Here is a 21,078-nt window from a genome sequence, read left to right as displayed (position 1 = left end):
TCTCTGTCTACAACATTTATTTCTCTCTAATTATGAAATAAAAGATGTTCTGAATAGTGTTTAATAATGATGGAATTGTTTACAGAATGAGAAGGAGAAATGCAAGAGGGAAAATATTAAATAATAGATTTTAACCTAGCAGGGGCATGGCACAAGGTCCCAGGCCCTATGCATAGGCAGTCCTGATGGGGCCCCCCATTTTATTTTTCTAATCACTACATGAACAAACTGTATGATTACCAAACAAGACTTGATTCAGTCATATTTTATTTTGCTGAATGAACAAGACGTTACATTTTACATTACTTAAAACATTCACTGTAAAAAAATTCTGAAATTACAGTATTACTGTGTATTACTGGCAACTAGCTGCCAGTAACTTACTGTAGATTTTACATTTATGTTATTTACTGGCAACAGTTTGTTCAAATTAAATGAACATGAAACATTTTCAATCTTTATCTTCTACAGTAAGTTACTGGCAACCAGCTGCATAATAACAGCTTATTTTTTACAGTGTTTATTTTTATTATGCTTTATTATTTCAAGGCATAAATAAATCTTAAATATCCCATTTTAGTTTTCTACATATATGACACTGATTAACCTATTATTGCTAATTTTAGATATTATTGCTTATTCATTTAAAAATAAACATGTTTCAAATTAGGCTATTATAATGGAGTTTTGTATGCAAAAAGCATTGCTAGTATACAGTTTATTTAGCCTTTCACCTCAAATTGCATGTAGCCTATAACCAAATTATCATCTGAAAGTGTATATTCTGCTTTTTCAATAGGTTGTCTCAGTTCATTTTTAGCATTAATAATCGTAGAGATATTCAAACAGTTTAGCAGAGTTCATGTTCTAGTTTTAAGTTTGTGCTCACCTTTCTTTGAAAAGAAGTCAGTCACAAATTGTTTCCCTTTGTTTAGTTTTTTCCTTCTCCTGTCTTTCCTTTGTTTTTTGGTGGCCTGATTTAGCTTTCTTTGAGAAAGACAATTCAACCGCAACGCAGAAGTTTGCGCTTCACCAGAAGCTTAACTAACATAAACAAAATACGCGTGCAGTTGAACTAAACCATTTGGCGCGTTAGCCAAAGAATCGGGACTGTGAGACTTTAGATAGTTTTTACTTATACAAAATGTGATTTATACAAGTCAGTCAAACAGTTATTCAGCCAATACACTAACTTTACAATTCATCTAACAATTATTATCAAATTTTAAATAAAAATAAAAAAAATTAATAATTAAATAATTAAAAAATTAAAATAAAATAAAAATCTGGTAAAATAAAATATATTACAGACTTTTTAAGGGCCCTTTTTTCCCTCTTTTTAGTCCAACGCCCCTGCTTAGTAGTGTATGTTTTTAATAAAATACATTTACTATTTTATATAAAAATTGAAAATAATGTTTCTATAGCCAGATGGAGTCACTCGTCCAGAAATGCAGCATTGATTACAGAAGCCTCAGAGTCAAAAGGGAAAACAAAACAAAACAAGTTCTCATCATGTATCTTTGGAAAATATGGGTGGTTTCCTGAACAGGACTTAGACCCAGACTAATGCATGTATGAGCTGTTTAATTTAAAAACACCTTGCACTCACATCAGTGCCATTGTTTTGTCTCAAAATGCACATCAGTTCCCTACTGAAAAATCCAGCAAAAGATGGTAGCTGGTTTTAGCTGGTTTAAGGTGGCAGTAGCTGGTCTAAGCTGGTTCTCCCAGCCTGGCAAAGCTGGTCAAGCTGGTGGGTCTTAAAAAGTGACCAAAACACAGCTAGCCCAGCTTAAAAAGTGACCAAAACACAGCTAGACCAGCTTAAAAAGTGACCAAAACACAGCTTGACCAGCTTAAAAAGTGACCAAAACACAGCTTGACCATCTTAAAAAGTGACCAAAACACAGCTAGCCCAGCTTAAAAAGTGACCAAAACACAGCTAGACCAGCTTAAAAAGTGACCAAAACACAGCTTGACCAGCTTAAAAAGTGACCAAAACACAGCTTGACCATCTTAAAAAGTGACCAAAACACAGCTAGCCCAGCTTAAAAAGTGACCAAAACACAGCTAGACCAGCTTAAAAAGTGACCAAAACACAGCTTGACCAGCTTAAAAAGTGACCAAAACACAGCTTGACCAGCTTAAAAAGTGACCAAAACACAGCTTGACCATCTTAAAAAGTGACCAAAACACAGCTAGCCCAGCTTAAAAAGTGACCAAAACACAGCTAGACCAGCTTAAAAAGTGACCAAAACACAGCTTGACCAGCTTAAAAAGTGACCAAAACACAGCTTGACCAGCTTAAAAAGTGACCAAAACACAGCTAGACCAGCTTAAAAAGTGACCAAAACACAGCTTGACCAGCTTAAAAAGTGACCAAAACACAGCTTGACCAGCTTAAAAAGTGACCAAAACACAGCTTGACCATCTTAAAAAGTGACCAAAACACAGCTAGCCCAGCTTAAAAAGTGACCAAAACACAGCTAGACCAGCTTAAAAAGTGACCAAAACACAGCTTGACCAGCTTAAAAAGTGACCAAAACACAGCTTGACCATCTTAAAAAGTGACCAAAACACAGCTAGACCAGCTTAAAAAGTGACCAAAACACAGCTAGACCAGCTTAAAAAGTGACCAAAACACAGCTTGACCAGCTTAAAAAGTGACCAAAACACAGCTTGACCATCTTAAAAAGTGGCCAAAACACCATTTTTTAGTAGGGTAATGTCTTTTAAAAGGTATGTTTGTAAAAACGACTTAAATGTCCTAAAATAATTAAGGCCTAGTCTTGGATTAATCTTAACCCTGTCTGGGACACTGCCCCAATATGTTCAGTTTAGCTTTGTGCTTTTAATAGCCTATGGGGCGGTTTCCCGGACAGGGATTAGACTAGTCCTAGACTTAAACACTTTAAAGATCTCTCCAAACTGAAAACAACTTGCACTTACATATCTTAAAATACATCAGGGCCCTTTGTTTTACCTCAAAATGCACACAGGTAATGTTTTTAGTAAGGCATGTTTGTTAAAACTAGTTATATTTCCTAATTAAACTAAGTCCTAGTCCTGGATTAAGCTAATCCTGGTCCGGGAAACCGCCCCTATATGTTTTAAAATAATCTAAAACACAAAGATGCATTTGATTATTATATTTTTACATGGTTATCACAAGTAGTGGTTTACATGTTAAACGTGTTTATCAGACAAAAAAATAGAGAAGGCACCGGTAATACGTATGAGACAAATACGCATTTATGCAACGGGGTTTGCGCAATGAGAGCTTGTCCATTGCGTCACTTGAATTTTTTTGTCAAGAAAACAACAACAAAGATCACCAAATAAATGCTAAAAAAGCAGCACTTAAAAGACGAAGGGCATTTGATATTTATCCTGTTGCTAAATGTGAAAAGGAGAAGTGAAAGATGTACATGTTACACTACGGGTGGTAGCGTTTACAAGTTTAAACTCAGGTCTAACTAAAACAGATGGATTGAACGCCAAAAGTTTATTAATATTGCTAATATATATTTTTTTTATTTAACAAACATGACATTGAAATGTCATGGGAATAATACAAAAGTAAATAAAATAGATACAGAAATAAATAAATAAATACAATTGCCAGACATTACAAAGTCGTCTTGTATGAACGTAATGTGACCTCATTAATATTCATGAGGTACGTCATCGCCACAGTACGATTTACAAATCGTGTTGAGTCAAAGCAAAAGAAAAGCAAAGGACCACTAACGCAAGTGACAGCCACAAGTAGGAAATCCCCTCTTCAGGAACAGCGCGTTTTTGATGAAGAGCAGCTCTACGGAGAAGAATAAACGAGAACAAAACCACTGAAAGATCAGAGAAAATGTCAGGAGCGGAGTTTGACAGAGAGTTTCTCTACAACTTACCCGCGTCTGTTATGAATGACTTTACACGGATTATAGATTCACTTTCGCACTCAGACTGGACATTATTCGGTAAGATCATTATATGTATGTGTAGTTTTATCATGACTGTGTTGTGATCATTTATTATTATTTTAAATCGACTTAACCCAAAGCGCGAAACCTGATTAGCACTTTCGCTAACTTGCTTAGCCGTCCAAATGACGTAAAAAAGTTCAGTTTTTTGATAGTGTTTATTTGTTACACCGATTATTTATTCACTTCTTTTAGGGGTAAATAACGTTTGTAAATCGTATTAATGATGTTTGTTGGGCTGTGGAAAAGATTTATTTTGATATTAGTTTTGTTAAATGTCAGGATTAAACGTCTTGGCCTGATGATGGGGTGACGTCAGAATAGAGGTAAATAACTTGAATGCTTGCATTTATTGGTGAACATTTAAAGGGGTATTGATGTGGTTCACTAGATCACTAGTTTATTTTTGACCTATGTAAAATCCTGTGATGATGCCATAAGATGGTTATGGTTGCATTTAAAACTCAATTTCAGATTTTGTTCTTAGCTGAAAACCATATTGCGATACAAATTAGTTTACAAAGGTTTAACGTTATTTACCCTTTAACTGGCACGTTTGACATTACAATAATTTCTTACTCTTAACCAGCACTGATCTTTACAAATTATATATATTTTAAAAATCTCTCAGATTGAGGTTTTCATATTTCATCACCATTTTGCAAAAATGTTATAGTACGAGTTATTTTCTAAAATGTCACTGGTCAACAGCTGGGCCCAAGGTGTTTTTACATATTTATTATTAGATATGTCCTAAAAACCTGAAATAATCCTGGCAAACTATATATCACTTGAAAGCTCTAAGAATGTAGTTTTCATATTTCAAAACCATTTTTCATTAATAATGATTAAGTGACAGAAATTTATTAATTTGTAATTGTGAGTATGCAGCAATCTGTTGACACCTAGTGGCCTTTGTTGGTAAAACCACTACAAATGTGACAAAAACCTCATTGTTTGTGATTTTAACTTGAAATTTGGATCAGAACTAGTTGAAACTTATGGCTTTATTTGTGTAGCATTTTGAGAGTGAAACATTTTCATTTTTATGGGTTCTAAATATTAAATATATACTTTATTGCATTATTTTTGTAAATAAACTTAAACTGCTTTTTTTATTTAATATTCACAAATCTGTGAAAGACTTTGTGTCTTCTTTAAAAAGAGATCAAGATTTTGCTTTTAGACCAAAGAATGCCAGCGTTATATTAATTTGAAAATGCACATCACCTTTTCTCCCCCCCCACTTAAAAATGGGGCGTGACAGTTAAAGGGTTAATGTTTTCATTTGTCATTGAAGTCATTTGAGATTTTCGTGTAAAACTTTCTGTATGGTGATGATCTTGATATATTGTGATTCAGTCTACCATAAAAGCTACCAATGTAAATGTTAAACAGATATTACAGTACTGTAAATTGTGTTAAAAATATCCTCGTCAACATTCATATTAAAATTAAATTACAGCAAGATTCTGAAAGCTTCTTAAGCTTATTGACAGAGTACCCATATCTATACTAACAGTAGAGTACTTTAAAGGAAACCGTGGTTAACATGGTATATTTTTGTAAGGGGTGTTTATTCTGTTTTATTTCTGATGCAGCTTCACAAATAATTCTTGACCAGACTGAACTTCGTCTTTTGGAGCAAAGCAGCAGGCGGACGGCACAACTCATGCACAAATGGGGCTGTCGCAACGGGACGGTCGGAGAACTTGTGAAGGTTCTTGAGGAGCTGCGGTTGTTTAGGGCCCGTGATGTGATTCTTGAACGTATGTCAGTTTGATCTCATTGTCTCTGCTGTGCCTTAACCAAACAGATGTCAAGTGGTTTCTGTGGCTGTGATGAAAACAACACCACAAACCTAATTTAGATCTTAAAGTAGATTATTTATTGACGGGTAACTTTTCAAGTTTTGAGACTGAAACTGAAAACTGATCACACAAGCTGGCTTGTTAAAGCTGTCAACACAGGCAATTTATACAAACACACCCGCGTACCATAGAAATAATGACTTTAATACTGTACAAACTGTATTTTCTATCACTTTACCTTAACCCAACCCCTAAACCTGATCTTCACAGGAAACATTCTACATTTTACATGAAGTTTGAAACCCATCTTCAAAAGTTTGCATTTTCAGGACCCGAAAGCTCCATTGTGGAGTAAACAAACAGCCAAAGCACAGCGTCAACAGCGCGTGCTCGCGTAGCAGGAGCGGCGCTGAAGCAGCAGTGCTGCGATCTTTTCGGTGTTGACTCTATTTTTGCTGCGCTGCTCACGCCCATTTAAAGTGACAGTGCATTGTTTATGGTTTAATTATTCATGGATTGATGCAGAAAAGTGTCATTTTACCATAAAATCATGAATGTGATGCCAAGTCATGACTTTGAGCAATTTATAAGAACGCAGTAAAATATATAAAAACACACACTGCAGAAAGTGATTTTCAAGAAAAGAGGGTCTTGGTGATTTTGTCTTGTTTTCAGTAAGGGTATCTGAAAATTCTTATATTGGATGCTTTTTCTTGATGAGCAAAATGACCCAAGAAAATAAGTCTAGTTTTTAGACATTTTGTGCATAAAACAAGCAAAAAAATCTGCCAATGGGGTAAGCAAAAAAAGACTTGAACATTTTTCTTAAACACTTAATTCAAGAAAAATTCAAGAAAAATAAGCTTACCCATTGGCAGATTTTGTTTGCTTGTTTTATGCACAAAATCACTTAAATTTGATATTTTTGGTCTATAAACTAGACTTATTTTCTTGGGTCGTTTTGCTCATCAAGAAAAAGCATCTTAATTTAAGAAGTTTTAGATATTTTTACTGAAAACAAGACAAAAATACTAAGAATTTTTTTTCTTGAAGATTATTTTTTTTGCAGTGCACTGTTGTCAGAAGACTGCGCCGTCATTCACTTTCTGCCCAGCACTTAATGAATCCTCATCTATCTTAATAAGCTTCAGAGAAACAGATACATCTATAAATCTAAATCTTATGCTTATACTGTTGGAGGGGAACACGATCGCATCAATCACTGAGTGAACCCTTTTCTTTTATCGTAAATTTCAGAGAAACTGATTTAATAATGTGGCATGGACATTTTATGTATATAATTGTGTAATGTGTAAATATGTCTATGTCATTACACAGACCAGAACAAACAAATCACGGTGATATAAATTACACTAAGTCAGCACGAATTTAAATCCTAACATCTCAACCAGGGGCCACTAAAGGGCCTCCAGATGACTTAAAATTATTCAAAGTAAGACAAAACAAGTTTTTAAATATGCTAAAACAACAAAAAAAATCTAGATATTTTTTAGTGTTTTAAACAACTGTACATCTGTCTAGTTATGCCAAGCTTTACTATATTTTCTTTCATAAAAATTGTGATTGCGGGGGGCTTCAAATATTGTTTTAAACAACATGGGGGCCTTAAAGTGGAAAAAGGTTAAGAACCCTTGATCTAAACTGACCTGGTTTACTTTGTAAATAAATGCTTCTGTTATGCATGATTTACTATGAGTGTTATTTCAAAAGAAGAAAGCTTTTATACCCTTATACCCCTTAGCCAAATGCAAATATAATGACAATGTATTTTTCAAATACATGCATAGCAAGTGTCGCTAACATTATTTAATATTTTTTCACAAATATATTTGATTAACAATTGTTAACAAAAAAATGACGAGGAAATATTTTTGACAGGGCTGTTGGTACATGAGGGAGGCTAATGCGTCTGTTCATCGCACAAGCGGGCACATTTAATTTTATTTGTGCAGACCCTACAGGTTTTCGGATGATAAATCTGCTAATGTCGGTGTTTTCACAGAGAGACGTAACGCACGATCTCAGTCTGAGCAGCAGTCGTCTTCAATGGAGACATTAAGCACCGTGTCTCTTAGCAGTACAGTCGGCTGTGACAAAGTGCCTTTCATTTACTCGGGTAACCTGTGGTTTTTTTAAAGCTATTCCATGTATTGAACATTAAGATAACTTACAAATACCTATAAAATAAAATACAAATGTTTGAACACTATCACATTTCTTTAAGCTACATTTCATGTCATGCATTTTCCTCCGATGTTGTTTTTTCAGAAATTCGGCCTTTACCCAAACCTGGTCCTCCGCCTCCTAATCTGGACTCCATAATTTCAACAAACTCTAATACAGAAAGAAAGGTGATTCATTTGAATATTATTATTATTATTATTACATCTGTCAGTAACGCAAGGGACGATAAGTGTTTTTGTGGCAAGACATTAGTCAGCATTTAGATCATATTTTTCTTTGTTTCGGTTTCTCAAGTTTGTGTTTGTTCACAGTGCTCGTGTGAGAACCTCCAGGATTTCTCGTCGGTTTCCTCCAATGCGATGAGCTGGCCGATGGAGGAAGTACAAGAAGGCACATGCAACTTCTCCACGTGCAAACAGATTGGAGAAGGAGGTTTCGGACACGTGTATCGAGCTACGATGAGAAACACAGAGTTGGCTGTGAAGAAGCTAAAAGAGGTATTAATAAATACACACAACAATTAAGCAGCTAAGAAATCATGAATGATATAGACAATCGCATGACTCGATAAAATTTTTGTATTTGTAATAACTGGTGTCACATCAAGCAGAGTAATTCGGTTTGTGGTTTCCGGATGCATTTGTTAAACTGTTTTTAAAAATATATTTTTAGCTGTAGTCGAGTTGATAAATATATTTTTTTGTGTGCTTTTTGTTGTTATGACACATCATAAGATGCTCAAATTATTTTGTTCAGACACGTTAAGGTCACGTCAAAGATTGAAATCAATGATCAAAGTCAAATTTAGGTGCTCCTAATCTCATGATTAGATTATGAGACTTTAACCTGGATTTCACATAGTGATTTATTTATTTTCTAAACTAATTAGATGTCATGTTAAGCCGTCTTTCTCTGTTTCATGTCGGCCAGGACTCTCATTTGGACTGGAGCGTCGTGAAGGAAAGTTTCAGGACAGAAGTAGAGAAACTATCGCAGTAAGAAAGTTTCTCTTGCCAGCTTCTGCTTTGTGCCTTGTGTTTTCTTCTCTTGCACCTTGTCCTTTTTTTCCTATCAATCAGTCTTTCTGTTAGTGATTCATTTATGTTTGTTTAACAGAAACGGAAAGGGACTTGCCCGCTTGATATTTCGATTGCTCTTTAAACACCATAACTCTTCATGACCTGTAAAAAAATGAGTCTCCTGCCCACCCGCCAAAGTGTTTGTGGTTAGTCGTCGTCATAATTTTCTTTCTTAAATAGGTCATTGTTTCTGACACCTCAGCCAATACTTTCACGCTTTGCCTTCTTGTGCAACTCTTAAATCCTTCCAAGAAATATTTAACTTAATCCAAAGAAGCACGTTTTTAGCATTTTTCTACCCTGCAGATACAGACATCCCAACATAATGGACCTTGTTGGTTACAGTATCAAAGGACAAATGTATTGTCTCATATCTGCTTACATGCCAAATGGCTCTTTAGAAGACCGACTACATTGTAAGGTGAGTAACTGCATTTGGTATAAAATACGGTTTGGTTTAGTTTATATTAAGTTAGCAGAGCATAAGGTCAAAGGTTCGAACCCAGGGAACACACATACTGACCAAAAATGTGTACCTTGTAATGCATTGTTTGTCACTTTGGATAAAATTGCATTAATAAATATGCATTAATAAAAAAGTCATCACCATATCTTTATCCAAACCTATATGGGTGATTCTCACGAAAACTTGGTTTTAAAAATGTCAAGCATGAAAATGTAAAAATTGCTTAAATTTACTTGAAAAACAAAGTCTGGAGTAAATGGGAACATTAATTTAAAAACTTTTACTTATCATTTAACACTTTTTGTAACATAATTTAAAAAATTAGTCCTAAAAAATCTCATTACCGCAACAGTCAGAAAACATCAACACTGACATATTTTCAAAATGACATGACAAACCTGAAAGAACATAATTTGGAGATTCTGCACATGCATTTAAAATCAAAGTATTATGCTTCTATTAATTAAATTAACATTTAATAAGCATCTGTTGCGGTAATGATAATCAAAATGTCATGTAAGCATTCTGACACGACAATATTTCAAATTTACTGTAAAAAAATGATCTTACCTGGTAGCCATCTTGAAGTAACTGGTCCATGTGCTTGGTCACTCAAAATCAAACTTTATTAAAATTCTGTATGTGTGCTTAAACTGTTCTCAAAAAGTGTTGCGGAGGATGAGAACATCAGGCATGGACACATCATTTTCCTAATTTTTCTTCATTATTATTATACATGAATATTCAGTAAATATTTTTTCTGTCATCTAAAGTAGTCTAGCAAAACATCCATTTATTTTTTTCTTAATATTTTTGTGTTAATTTGATTAAATTACAACATAACGCATGTTCAAAAACAGCCGGACACATTGCGGTAATGAGAATTTCAGCAGAAAATGAGATAAAATTTCCAATTATAACTTCTTATGTTGAAATCACACATTGTGCAAGGTAGAACACAGTATTGTGTTAATTCTGATGCTTTTTAATGTTACTATATTACACATTTTAAAGCTAAAATCATTAGTGCCGTGGTGTTTCAATGGTTTCGTGAGAATCACCCATATGTGGACTTTGAACTTGAAATTGTTGAATTCGGACACCGGACAGTCCATCCTCATTCGCTTTTGTATAATATAGAAAAGAGAAGTCAGGAAAGGTTTGGAACTGGGGCTGACTAAATAAAAATGTACATACATGTAATTTTTTTGTGCGAACTGTTTCTTTTTTTTTCAAAAACCCGTCTCTTTCAGGACAACATTGCCCTCTCTTGGTCACAGCGTGTTAATATTCTGCTCGGCACTGCAAAAGCTATCCAGTACCTTCATTCCTCCTCACCTGTGCTTATTCATGGAGATATTAAGAGGTCAGTTCAAACTGAAGGTTTGTGTATTTACATTACACTTATTTTACAAGTGTATTAAAGGGACAGTTCACCATAAAATGAAAAAACGGTTGTACCAAACATATATACATTTCATTGTTCTGCTGAACACAAAGAAAGACATTTTAAAGACTCTTTGTAACCAAGCAAATCTGGGTCTTCATTGACTTCCATAGTAGAAATGTTAATGGTGCCCCAGGTATGTTTGGTTATAAAAGGATTAGTCCATTTTCTTCCAGATAATTTATTCGCCACCATACCATCCAAAATGTTGATATCTTTCTTTTTCACTCGAAAAGAAATAGTTTTTTGAGGAAAACATTCCGGGATTTTTCTCATTTTAATGGACACCAACACTTAACGGTTTTAGTTCAGTGTGGAGTTGCAGTTTCAGAGGACTCTAGACGGTCTCAGGCGAGGCATGAGGGTCTTGTCTAGCGAAACACTTGTCATTTTTGACAAGAAAAATTAAAAATATGCACTTTTAAACCACAACTTCTCGCCTATCTCCGGTCATGTGACGCGCCAGCGCGACATGCAGCTTTCATGTGGACACACTTTGGCTTTAAAAAAAAAAGTAAAAAAATATAAAAAAGAAAAAGCATTGCGATGTACCGCAACATGCAATGTATTGTATCGTATTGTGATACATTATATCATGATGCATGTATCGTGGCACGTATCGTACCGTGAGCCCCTTACCAATACCCAGCCCTAATTTTGGGTGTGCTTGAAAAAGTGCTAGGTTTGTGTATTTATCTTTTTAAATGCAAATAAGCTGCTGCTTCCCTCACATTATCTAATTCGAAAACATGCACAGTTTTTAAAAATACATTTGTCTTACTTCATTGTTCATAGTAAATGTACGATAATGTAAAGATTTAATGAAATTATGACCAAACTGCTAAAAGTGTTTGCTCAGAAAATGCCAACAGCTTGCCCCATGAGACTGTTGAGGTTTTACAGGACTATAAAATAATGAAGTGGGCAGATTTTTATCATAACAGTGTGCTTGTGTACACATACAGGTGACACACAGTCATGGTTAAACAACATCTAAAAGTACATTTCTCATATTAGATGACCTTTAATCCTAAAGGATTTGCAGAACATTTCATGTTGACTTTGACTGTTAGCATCAGGCTTTGTATACAAACCGTTTATGTTCCTCTGCTTCAGCTCCAACATCTTTTTAGGGCATCATCTGGAGCCCAAGCTGGGTGACTTTGGAATGGCACGTTTATGTCGGAACCCCAACAAAACTCCAGGCAAGACATGTAGCGTGGCACAGACCTCAACGGTACGGGGAACTCTCGCATATCTCCCAGAGGAGTATTTAAAAGATGGACAGATGGGGGTGGAGATTGATATCTACAGCTTTGGTGTGGTACGAGCCTTTTATTTGTTGTTATTTTCTGAACAGATACAAAGATACAAATTACGTTCATTTTTTTATTTGGAACAAAGCATAACATTCCAGTTTCTGTGGCACCACAGGTTATTTTAGAGGTACTTACTGGACGAAGGGCTCTAGAGGTCGATGGTCAATCCAAAAATGTTTACTTGGTGAGAACCTTTAAAGTCAATTAGTCTCACACTGTAACCTTTGGCCGTGGCTAATGGTTGGTGAATGTAAATTTCTCACAGAAAGATCTAGTAAAAGAGGAGGAGGAAGATGACAGAAGCTTCAGCAAAGGAAAGCACTCAAGGGAACTGTCCTCTATACATGCAGCGGAGAACATCTGTAGGAAACATCTGGATTCTCGATTAATGAGTGAAGACACACCTGCCTTGCATGGATCATTGGAAATCTCCAAACTGGCATGTCAATGTCTAGACCGGCGGAGGAAAAAGAGACCTCGCATGACCGAAGTATGAGAATCAATTTATTTGTGCGCTATATGATTATGTATATGTATAAAACGGGATAGTTCCGGTTCTTGATTGTGATTGGTTGGGCAACGTTTGGGACATTAATTTAGAAACATAAACCTGTGACCGTATTGGTATCTTATACGTAATATTGTTTTCGAAGAACTTTCTTAGATCTGGTCTTGTAGGACAACACTTAGGGGTGTTCATTAAGTTTGTTAGAGATGTGCAGACAGGTCCTTGTATGACATTACATTATGACAGCGAGTGCATAAGGGGCACACCGCGAGCACGCGCTACCTCGGTCTGTGCAGCACTGCGTTAAATCGAAAACACCTGTGATGGACAGATCAAAGGCGGGTATAGTGTGATATACACTTACTGGCTTTGTTGCTAAATTTTTTTTTAAATGATAATAAATGAACGAAACACGCAACGTATTGGTTATATAATCTTTAATTTCATAAGGACATGAAGCCTATTTTAAACTAAGCTGTGCCATCAGTCAGGTTTGTGCATTTATTCGGTGTCCTTAAAGGGACACTCCACTTTTTTCAAATATGCTCATTTTCCAGCTCCCCTAGAGTTAAACATTTGATTTTTACTGTTTTGGAATCTATTCGGCCGATCTCCGTGTCTGGCGGTACCACTTTTAGCATGGCTTGGCATAATGCATTGGGTCTGATTGGACCATTAGCGTCGCGCTCAAAAATAACCAAGGAGTTTCAATATTTTTCCTATTTGGAACTTGGCTCTTCTGTAGTTACATTGTGTACGACAGAAAATTAAAAGTTTTAATTTAGTGGGCAGATATGTCTAGGAACTTTACTCTTATTCTGGCGTAATAATCAAGGACTTTGCTGATGCAGTGCTTTAAGTGGGCCGGAACGCCCCGGTACTCAGTACCGCCACTTCCAAAAATAGCTCTTGAGCGTACCACCACCTCTCCATGCGCCCAGAACATGCTTTTAGCATACCGGAACGCTCATTTTTACATCTGTTTAAAAATCAGAGGTTTAATTTAATCCTTTGGCTGCGCTGCGGCTTTCCAGAGCGCCCTTAGTGTATGCTTCCTAATTCGTCCCACCGAGAGCAGATACTACATTACCCACACACCCTTGCGTTTACAAGTTAAAAGCGCATGCGTCGGTCAGTCAGTGTCAACATGCTCTGGAGAGGTGTGTGTTTGTGTGTGAAACGCGCAACCATAGCTGCTCGGTTAAAATGAAAATACAAAGAACACTTAATATGCCCTCCTTGTTTTAGACTATGAGACTCGCTGGGTGACATCCCACCAAGCCAGAATGATAGCTGCAGGTCAGACGCAAGCCTTATTCAATACCGGTATGTGATAATCTCCGCTGTCGCGGCTGTCAGTTTGGTTCCCCTTGACGCAACTTCGGATTTCCTCAGGCGATGTGCAGAAAACATTCTTGAAATTGTAATATACATTTAGTTTAATTGCTAAACTACAAGTGAACGAAATCTCAATGAATTTGAACGACGTGCACAGTAGTTTTACCACCCGCAAAATGGAAAACAATGGGACAAAATAAATGACTTTCGAGTTTCAAATGGCCAGTATTTTGTTATTCTTGAACCCATAGACATGGTCTTGGTGTCATTTTAAAGTTTTTTTTTCAAGCTCTTTCTATCTGAACAACTTTTAGCATTTAACCATACTGACAATTTTACTCACATATCTACCTTTTGCACATTTTATTTATGTTCAAAAGCTCTACAGTATAGCTCTTTCTAATAGTATTTTTTCAAAATCCTTTTGCACATTTTATTTATGTTCAGTAGCTATTTCTAGCTCAAGCAAATCCACAAACTTATAAAAGGATTTATTATTTTTAACAAAGTCGTCTGTTGACTGCTGAATACCTCTTCAATATAGGAGTCGAGTCATCAAAAAAATAAAAAAATAGAGTACCGGCACCTCTTTTGGGCCACTTAAAGCACTGTGCTGATGTAACATGAGTGCAGCAGGCGCAATGATATTACGCACTGCCTGAAAATAGTCCCCTTGGTTACTTTTAAAAGCACAGGACTATTTGCAGGTGCTGCGTAATATCATTGCGCCTCCTGCAGCCATGTTACGGCAGCAAAATCCTTGATTATTATGCCAGAATGAGAGTATATTTCCTGGCCATATCTGCCTAGAAAATCACAACTTAGTATCGCAAATCGTTGGTCTTAGTACATGATATGATTACAGAAGAGTCAAGTTTTAAATAGGAAAAAATTGAAACTCTTTGGTTATTTTTAGTGCAATGCTAATGGTCTAATCAGATTCAATGGATTATGCTAAGCTATGCTAAAAGTGGTAACGCCAGACCCAGAATTTAGCTGAATGGATTTCAAAACGGTAAAAATCAAATGCTGCGTTTACACCAACTGCGTTTCAGGCGTCAAAATCGCGTCTACCGCGCCTAGTTTGCCGCTTGAACCGTTGGAATGCATTCGCGCGTGTAGAGCAAAGTAGACGCGCGGAAAAAGCAAGCATTTGATGCGCATCAGAGGCAAAATCCGCTTCTTGTGGGACGGGCAAGTGCTAAGCGGTTGTATGTTTGCAAGATGACTGATGTTGATTGTGCATTTATTGAGAGAGTTACCGGTTTATATTTGGTTACCTTACTATAGGGGAAAAATAAATGGCGCGGGTCTATAAACCTCACGTGACTCAAAAGTGAAATGTGTATTAACAACTTACCAGGTTGCCTGATGTCCTCACTGACACTCTTCCAAGCGAGGTTCTTTTTATTCCTGTCTCTATAGAAATAAGAACTTGTGTCGTATCGCTCCAAATTTTTGAACACGGGCGTGAGCCGGCAATTCGCGTAAAATGCACAAAAAGCACCATTCGCGCATACCGCGCCAGGCGCTCAATTCGCGCCATTCGCGCGAACGAGACGGAGACCTCCAGACGCGCGTCTTTACGTTGACTTAACATTGAAATCACTCGCGCTTCACGCCTCTACCGCGACTGGTGTAAACGCAGCATATAGGGGGGCTGGAAAATGAGCCTCTTTTCACAGCAAGTGGAGTGTACCTTTTAAAATGATAATAAATGGACGAAACACCCAATGTATTGGTTATAATCTTTTATTTAATAAAGAATGAAGTCAGGTTTGTGCTTTTAGTCGGTTTCTTAAAATTCATAATTTTTTTCACCTTTATGAATTCATAAGGATAAAAAATTTATGATCTTTTTTTTATATCATGACAATGACATTTCATTGTAGTAATTGTACAGTATGCATTGTTTATTCAGGATCAAGTTTTTTTAAACCTTGCCAGGTATAGAATAACAGTTTTCTAAAAAAAAGCTTTAAACTTGTAAACCACAGATTTCTGGCTTATTGCTTTTTTATTAAGATACTATCTGATGTTGATTATGTATTTACTTTTTAATTATTAAAAAATGACTGCGCACCTTTAACTTCTGCCAATTTGTTTTTGTGTTACAGGTATTTAAAGAACTCCTTGACTTAAATTCGGAGTTGACGACTTGTGGCAGATCAACTACGGTGAAAATATTTCCAGTATCATCTGATCTTTCCACCCCAGAGCCTCTGCGTTCTGAGAACAGTTCACTGGACTCTCTGGCCCAGCAGTTTTCAAAACTCTGCCCTCAGGAGGACACTTACCCCTGCCTTCATAAGCCCATCTTTCCTACTTTAAAGTCTACAGCGCCTCAGTCAGACGAGTCCGGGTGGAATGCTGAATCCTGGGCTTCACAGTCCTCCGGAATACCGTGTGAATCGGATGAGAGTCAAGGCTTTTCTCACTACTTTACAAACACCAGTAGCAGATCTCAGCCTTTGTCGTGTGGGGCCTGTGATAATCAGAGCACTAAATCAAGTGGATCTTTAGTCAGTGACCCATCACAGTCCAGTCCAAATGAAGGTAATGGGATATTTATCAAATGAAAACAAGAAATACGGTCAGTGTTACAAAAACTGTACTTCAGATTAGGCTGTTTGCTGAATGTCTGACTCTTTGTTTTTCCTCTGGTTGAATCTTCACAGTTGTTGTTAACTCTGTGAGGCAGAGGTTGGTCCAGAAAATGGAGATGTATGAAGAGGGAAGGATTTTGACTTCTGATCTCCTGTCATCAGGTGACTCATTATGTATGTGTGAAAATTCACCGTGGTTGAGTAGAATTTAATTTGGTGACAAAAAACGCTTTGTAGTGACATATGCTTATGCTTGTTAAGCAATTAAAATGAAAAGAACACAAATTTGCAGTTTTTAAAAAAAAGAATGATGGAAAGTTACTTTTTTTAAATTAAAGGTGTGTGAAATTTAAAGGAATAGTCTCCTCATTTTCAATATTAAAATATGTTATTACCTTAACTAAGAATTGTTGATACATCCCTCTATCATCTGTGTGCGTGCACGTAAGCGCTGGAGCGCGCTGCGACGCTTCGATAGCATTTAGCTTAGCCCCATTCATTCAATGGTACCATTTAGAGATAAAGTTAGAAGTGACCAAACACATCAACGTTTTTCCTATTTAAGACGAGTAGTTATACGAGCAAGTTTGGTGGTACAAAATAAAACGTAGCGCTTTTCTAAGTGGATTTAAAAGAGGAACTATATTTTATGGCGTAATAGCACTTTTGTGAGTACTTTGACTCGCCTGAAAAGTCCGCTCCCCTTCTCCCTCTCATAATGGGAGAGGGAGGGTGGTTGGGTTGGTGTTACTGCGCCGAGTCGAAGTACTCCCATAAGTTCCACTATGCCACAAAATATAGTTCCTCTTCCAAATCCACCCAGAAAAGCGCCACGTCCCATTCCGTACCACCAATCTTGCTCGCACAACCACTCGTCCCAAATAGGAAAAACGCCGATGTGTTCGGCCACTTCCAACTTTATCTCTGATTGGTACCATTGAATGAATGGGGCTAAGCTAAATGCTATCGAAGCGTCGCAAAGCGCGCTCCAGCGCTTACGTGCACGCACACAGATGATAGAGCGATGTATCAACAATTCTTAGTTAAGGTAATAACATATTTTAATATTGAAAATGAGGAGACTATTCCTTTAAGTACTAAAACAAAAGAGTATGTTAAAATCTAATATTGGCACCATTATTGTGTAATGGTAATGAGATATTTGATCAAATAATTCCATATTAATAAATTATGTATTTACATTTTAAATATATTACATTAATTGAACCAGCAGTTATTTTATTATATTTTATCTGAGCAATGTTGAATATTATTATTTGTAAGGTAAACTATATGGGGTGGTTTCCTGGACAGGGATTAGACTAGTCCTAGACTAAAATAAATGTAATAGCTGTCCAAACTGAAAACAAATTGCACATATCTTAGAATACATCAGTGCCCTTTGTTTTGCCTTAAATGCAAGTAATGTTTTTAGACTTTTGTTAAAACTAGTTACTATATTTTACTATATTTATAAAACAATATTTTACTAATTAAATTAAGGCCTAGTTCTATCTTAAGATAATCCCTTTCTGGGAAACCACCCCAATAAGCAAAAACACACAAATATCTAGGAAATTTTTATATTTATTTTTTTATGGCACATTTCTTAGATGTGTCTTTTGAAGTGTGCATCATCTGTGATGATATATATGTATTACAAAAAACTACAACATTTTCAAAACACGAACATGCACACGAAAAACATGTCTCGTGTAGAAAGCACTTTATAACAACATTCTTTACATAAACAAAAGATTATAAAAAGCTTAACACATCATTCAAACTATAGCATCTAACACATGAAGCTGTTTTTCTGAAGAGTTTGGTGGTAGTGATGCTTGTAGATATTTCAAAAATGTTAAATGTAAAACAAATGCAAGTTACATTATTAAAGTTCCTTAATATTTTGATACCTATTTTTATATACATTTTATATATTTTAGTCACTTTTATTTTGGAAGTTGTATGTCCACTGTGTGAATTCAGAGAGAAAATATATAGTATACTTAAAACTTTTTATTATTTTTTTAGACCGAGGGATGAATACTCAAACAAGAGAGCCTGAGGAGAGTGATGAATTTGCAAGCGAGACGTCTGACACCAGCCTACAGACCCCTACTGCAGTATAAGTTTAATAAAACCCACAAATATGTTAATAGCTTTTTAAATGTTTACCTATACTTGACATTTCTTTATGGTACTTTTTGTCTATTGAAACAAGAGAAACATTCCTTTTTAAATACCTCAATATAACAATGCTGCAGAATTATGTTACTTAGTAATAGCAAATGATTTTGAAGTGGTACAGTATAGTAAACGAAAGTTGTGTACTTGTAAATCTCGACTGACTGGTCAGAGATAGTCCATCATTTATTATTATACGCCTGTTATTTTGGCGATCTGATCTCTGACGGTTTTTTTTTTTGGCTTTGTTTTCAGAGTTTTCAATTATGAAAGTTTGCTTTTAAAGTAAAAAAAATGTGTATGGAATATGACTAAAGCACCTGTCTGTGAGAATATAAAATTAGAATGTAACCTTAATGTCCAACCAATTTTAATGAGACTTAGTTATATAAATCTTTTGGAATTTGGAACTTTTTATGAGTAACATTTGAAAATATAAATTGATTAGATAAAATGACAATACCAAAGTGATTTGCCTCATTTTACATTTGCCCCATTACTACTTAAAACCCATAACTTAACTCGACTAATCGTTGCAGAATGGGGGTTTTTGTTTGCATTGTATGGGTGTGTGTACTGTGTATAGTGGTTATGTATATATAAATACACACACATGCATGTATATATTTAAGAAATATTTACATGTGTATATACAGTTTTATCTTTATATATAATTAATATTATATATAAATATAAATACCTTACATATAAATATATATTTTTCTTAAAGTTATACATAAATGTGTGTATTTATATATACATAATTATTGTACACAGTACACACACGTATATGGTGTGGACAGAAACTTTTATTCTGCAAACGATTAGTCGCGATTAATCATTATGCAGCCCGAGAAAAGCTTCCCTGCCAATGACGCTTCCCTGACGAGTTTTTACGGCAATCCATATTTCCGCTATTATCCACTAGGTGGCGCTCTTACCCAGCTTATAAAACACTGAAGCTACTACTGATTCAAATACAGTAAAAACTCTGTGTATGTTTTGATCATTGTTCTGAATCTGATTTCTAACAAAAGTCATTTACAAAAATGCAATTATTTCAGCTTTTTGCTAAAAATTTTGTATTTTTGAAGAAACCTACCCATATTTGAGAGAAAATAGGATGAAGCTGTTTTTTTTTCGGTTTTTGTTTGAAAGCAGAGGGTCTGTTCTTTGATTTTATATATTGTATGTTACATATTTAAAGAAGAAAATTTTCTGGAAGGCATTAAACTTTTGTGAAAATCAAGAAAAAAAATGCTGGGGCTGGCTGCAGTTTTTTTGGTGGAGAAAGAATTAACGTGTCTCTTCTTAGTTTTTATATTGTCCCTAATTTTTGTTTTGAGTTTAAGTTCATTTAAATAGTTTTTCTGAAGCTCAATTATAGCAATGTGTTTAATGGGCACAAAGGTCATGGGTTGCATTGTAAATTATGCCGAATGCACAAACTATGCCAAATGTAATTTTTGTTTATTTCAGTTTATTCTGTAAACAAAATTAACAATTCAGTTTCTTACAATAACATTATTGCATACAATCACTTGTAAATAATGGGGAAAATATAATAACACATTGCATTGTTTTCAGTAGCAGTGATTTAATATACTATATTATTTATTTTATATTTAATAATACAATAATTTGGTTATTTTTTTAAATACTTAAGTTTTGTATATTAATTGAATATAGCTACACTTTATGCTTTGACAATAATTATTTTAGTCTTATATTATAGACAATAATATATTATTATAGTCTTAGAGAATTTTTATTAACAATAAAAACGTAGAAGATCAAAGTTATCATGATGAACTAATAAAAACAAAAACACATAATAAAAAAATAAAGCAGTTATAAATAGCAGTTATAGTTATCGAAAATAAATCATATAATAAAAATAGCTAGTTAAAAAAATAGCATGAAAATGTAGGCCTACTGAAGATGATATTTTGCGTTAAGTATAGTTTTAAAAACATCTAAAGGTTGAATGGACATCATATTAGATTTTTAAAGTAAGTGTAGTGCTAGTGAGTATTATAACGATTATTATAACTAAAGATTTTTGGGCAATAGTAATGAATGTGAAGTGATGCACATTCAGTAGCAGCGCAGTGCTACGGAGGCTGAAC

At 35.2% G+C, this 21,078-nt stretch overlaps 1 protein-coding gene across 2 annotated transcripts; it reads left to right on the top strand.

The window, feature by feature from the left end:
* The first annotated feature begins 3,616 nt into the window (after positions 1 to 3,616).
* On the top strand, positions 3,617 to 19,306 carry irak1 (interleukin-1 receptor-associated kinase 1). 2 transcript variants are annotated; one of them, XM_055169274.2, is made up of 14 exons: positions 3,617 to 3,980; positions 5,585 to 5,752; positions 7,818 to 7,931; positions 8,084 to 8,166; positions 8,311 to 8,496; positions 8,930 to 8,994; positions 9,385 to 9,499; positions 10,798 to 10,910; positions 12,108 to 12,315; positions 12,426 to 12,494; positions 12,576 to 12,800; positions 16,274 to 16,712; positions 16,835 to 16,936; positions 18,797 to 19,306. In XM_055169274.2, exons 1-14 carry the CDS (start codon positions 3,869 to 3,871, stop codon positions 18,892 to 18,894), a joined length of 2,097 nt encoding a protein of 698 aa, XP_055025249.2. In that variant the 5' UTR covers positions 3,617 to 3,868; the 3' UTR covers positions 18,895 to 19,306. The 2 variants fall into 2 exon arrangements, with proteins under 2 accessions (XP_055025249.2, XP_055025250.2); XM_055169275.2 differs by having other exon boundaries at positions 3,620 to 3,980; positions 16,835 to 16,924.
* The last annotated feature ends 1,772 nt before the right edge of the window (positions 19,307 to 21,078 follow it).

The sequence above is a fragment of the Misgurnus anguillicaudatus genome, chromosome 5 (genome assembly GCF_027580225.2).
Source record: "Misgurnus anguillicaudatus chromosome 5, ASM2758022v2, whole genome shotgun sequence".
NCBI classification, from domain to species: domain Eukaryota; kingdom Metazoa; phylum Chordata; class Actinopteri; order Cypriniformes; family Cobitidae; genus Misgurnus; species Misgurnus anguillicaudatus.
The sequence above is the reverse complement of the archived record's forward strand: the minus strand, read 5'-3'. Positions and strand labels throughout refer to the sequence as shown.

Coding starts and splice junctions, on each gene's coding strand:
- irak1 (XM_055169274.2), top strand. CDS start 3,869: ATGTCAGGAGCGGAGTTTGACAGAGAGTTTCTCTACAACTTACCCGCG. Junction 8,167..8,310: donor ACTCTAATACAGAAAGAAAG/GTGATTCATTTG, acceptor GTTTGTTCACAG/TGCTCGTGTGAGAACCTCCA. Junction 10,911..12,107: donor ATTCATGGAGATATTAAGAG/GTCAGTTCAAAC, acceptor CCTCTGCTTCAG/CTCCAACATCTTTTTAGGGC.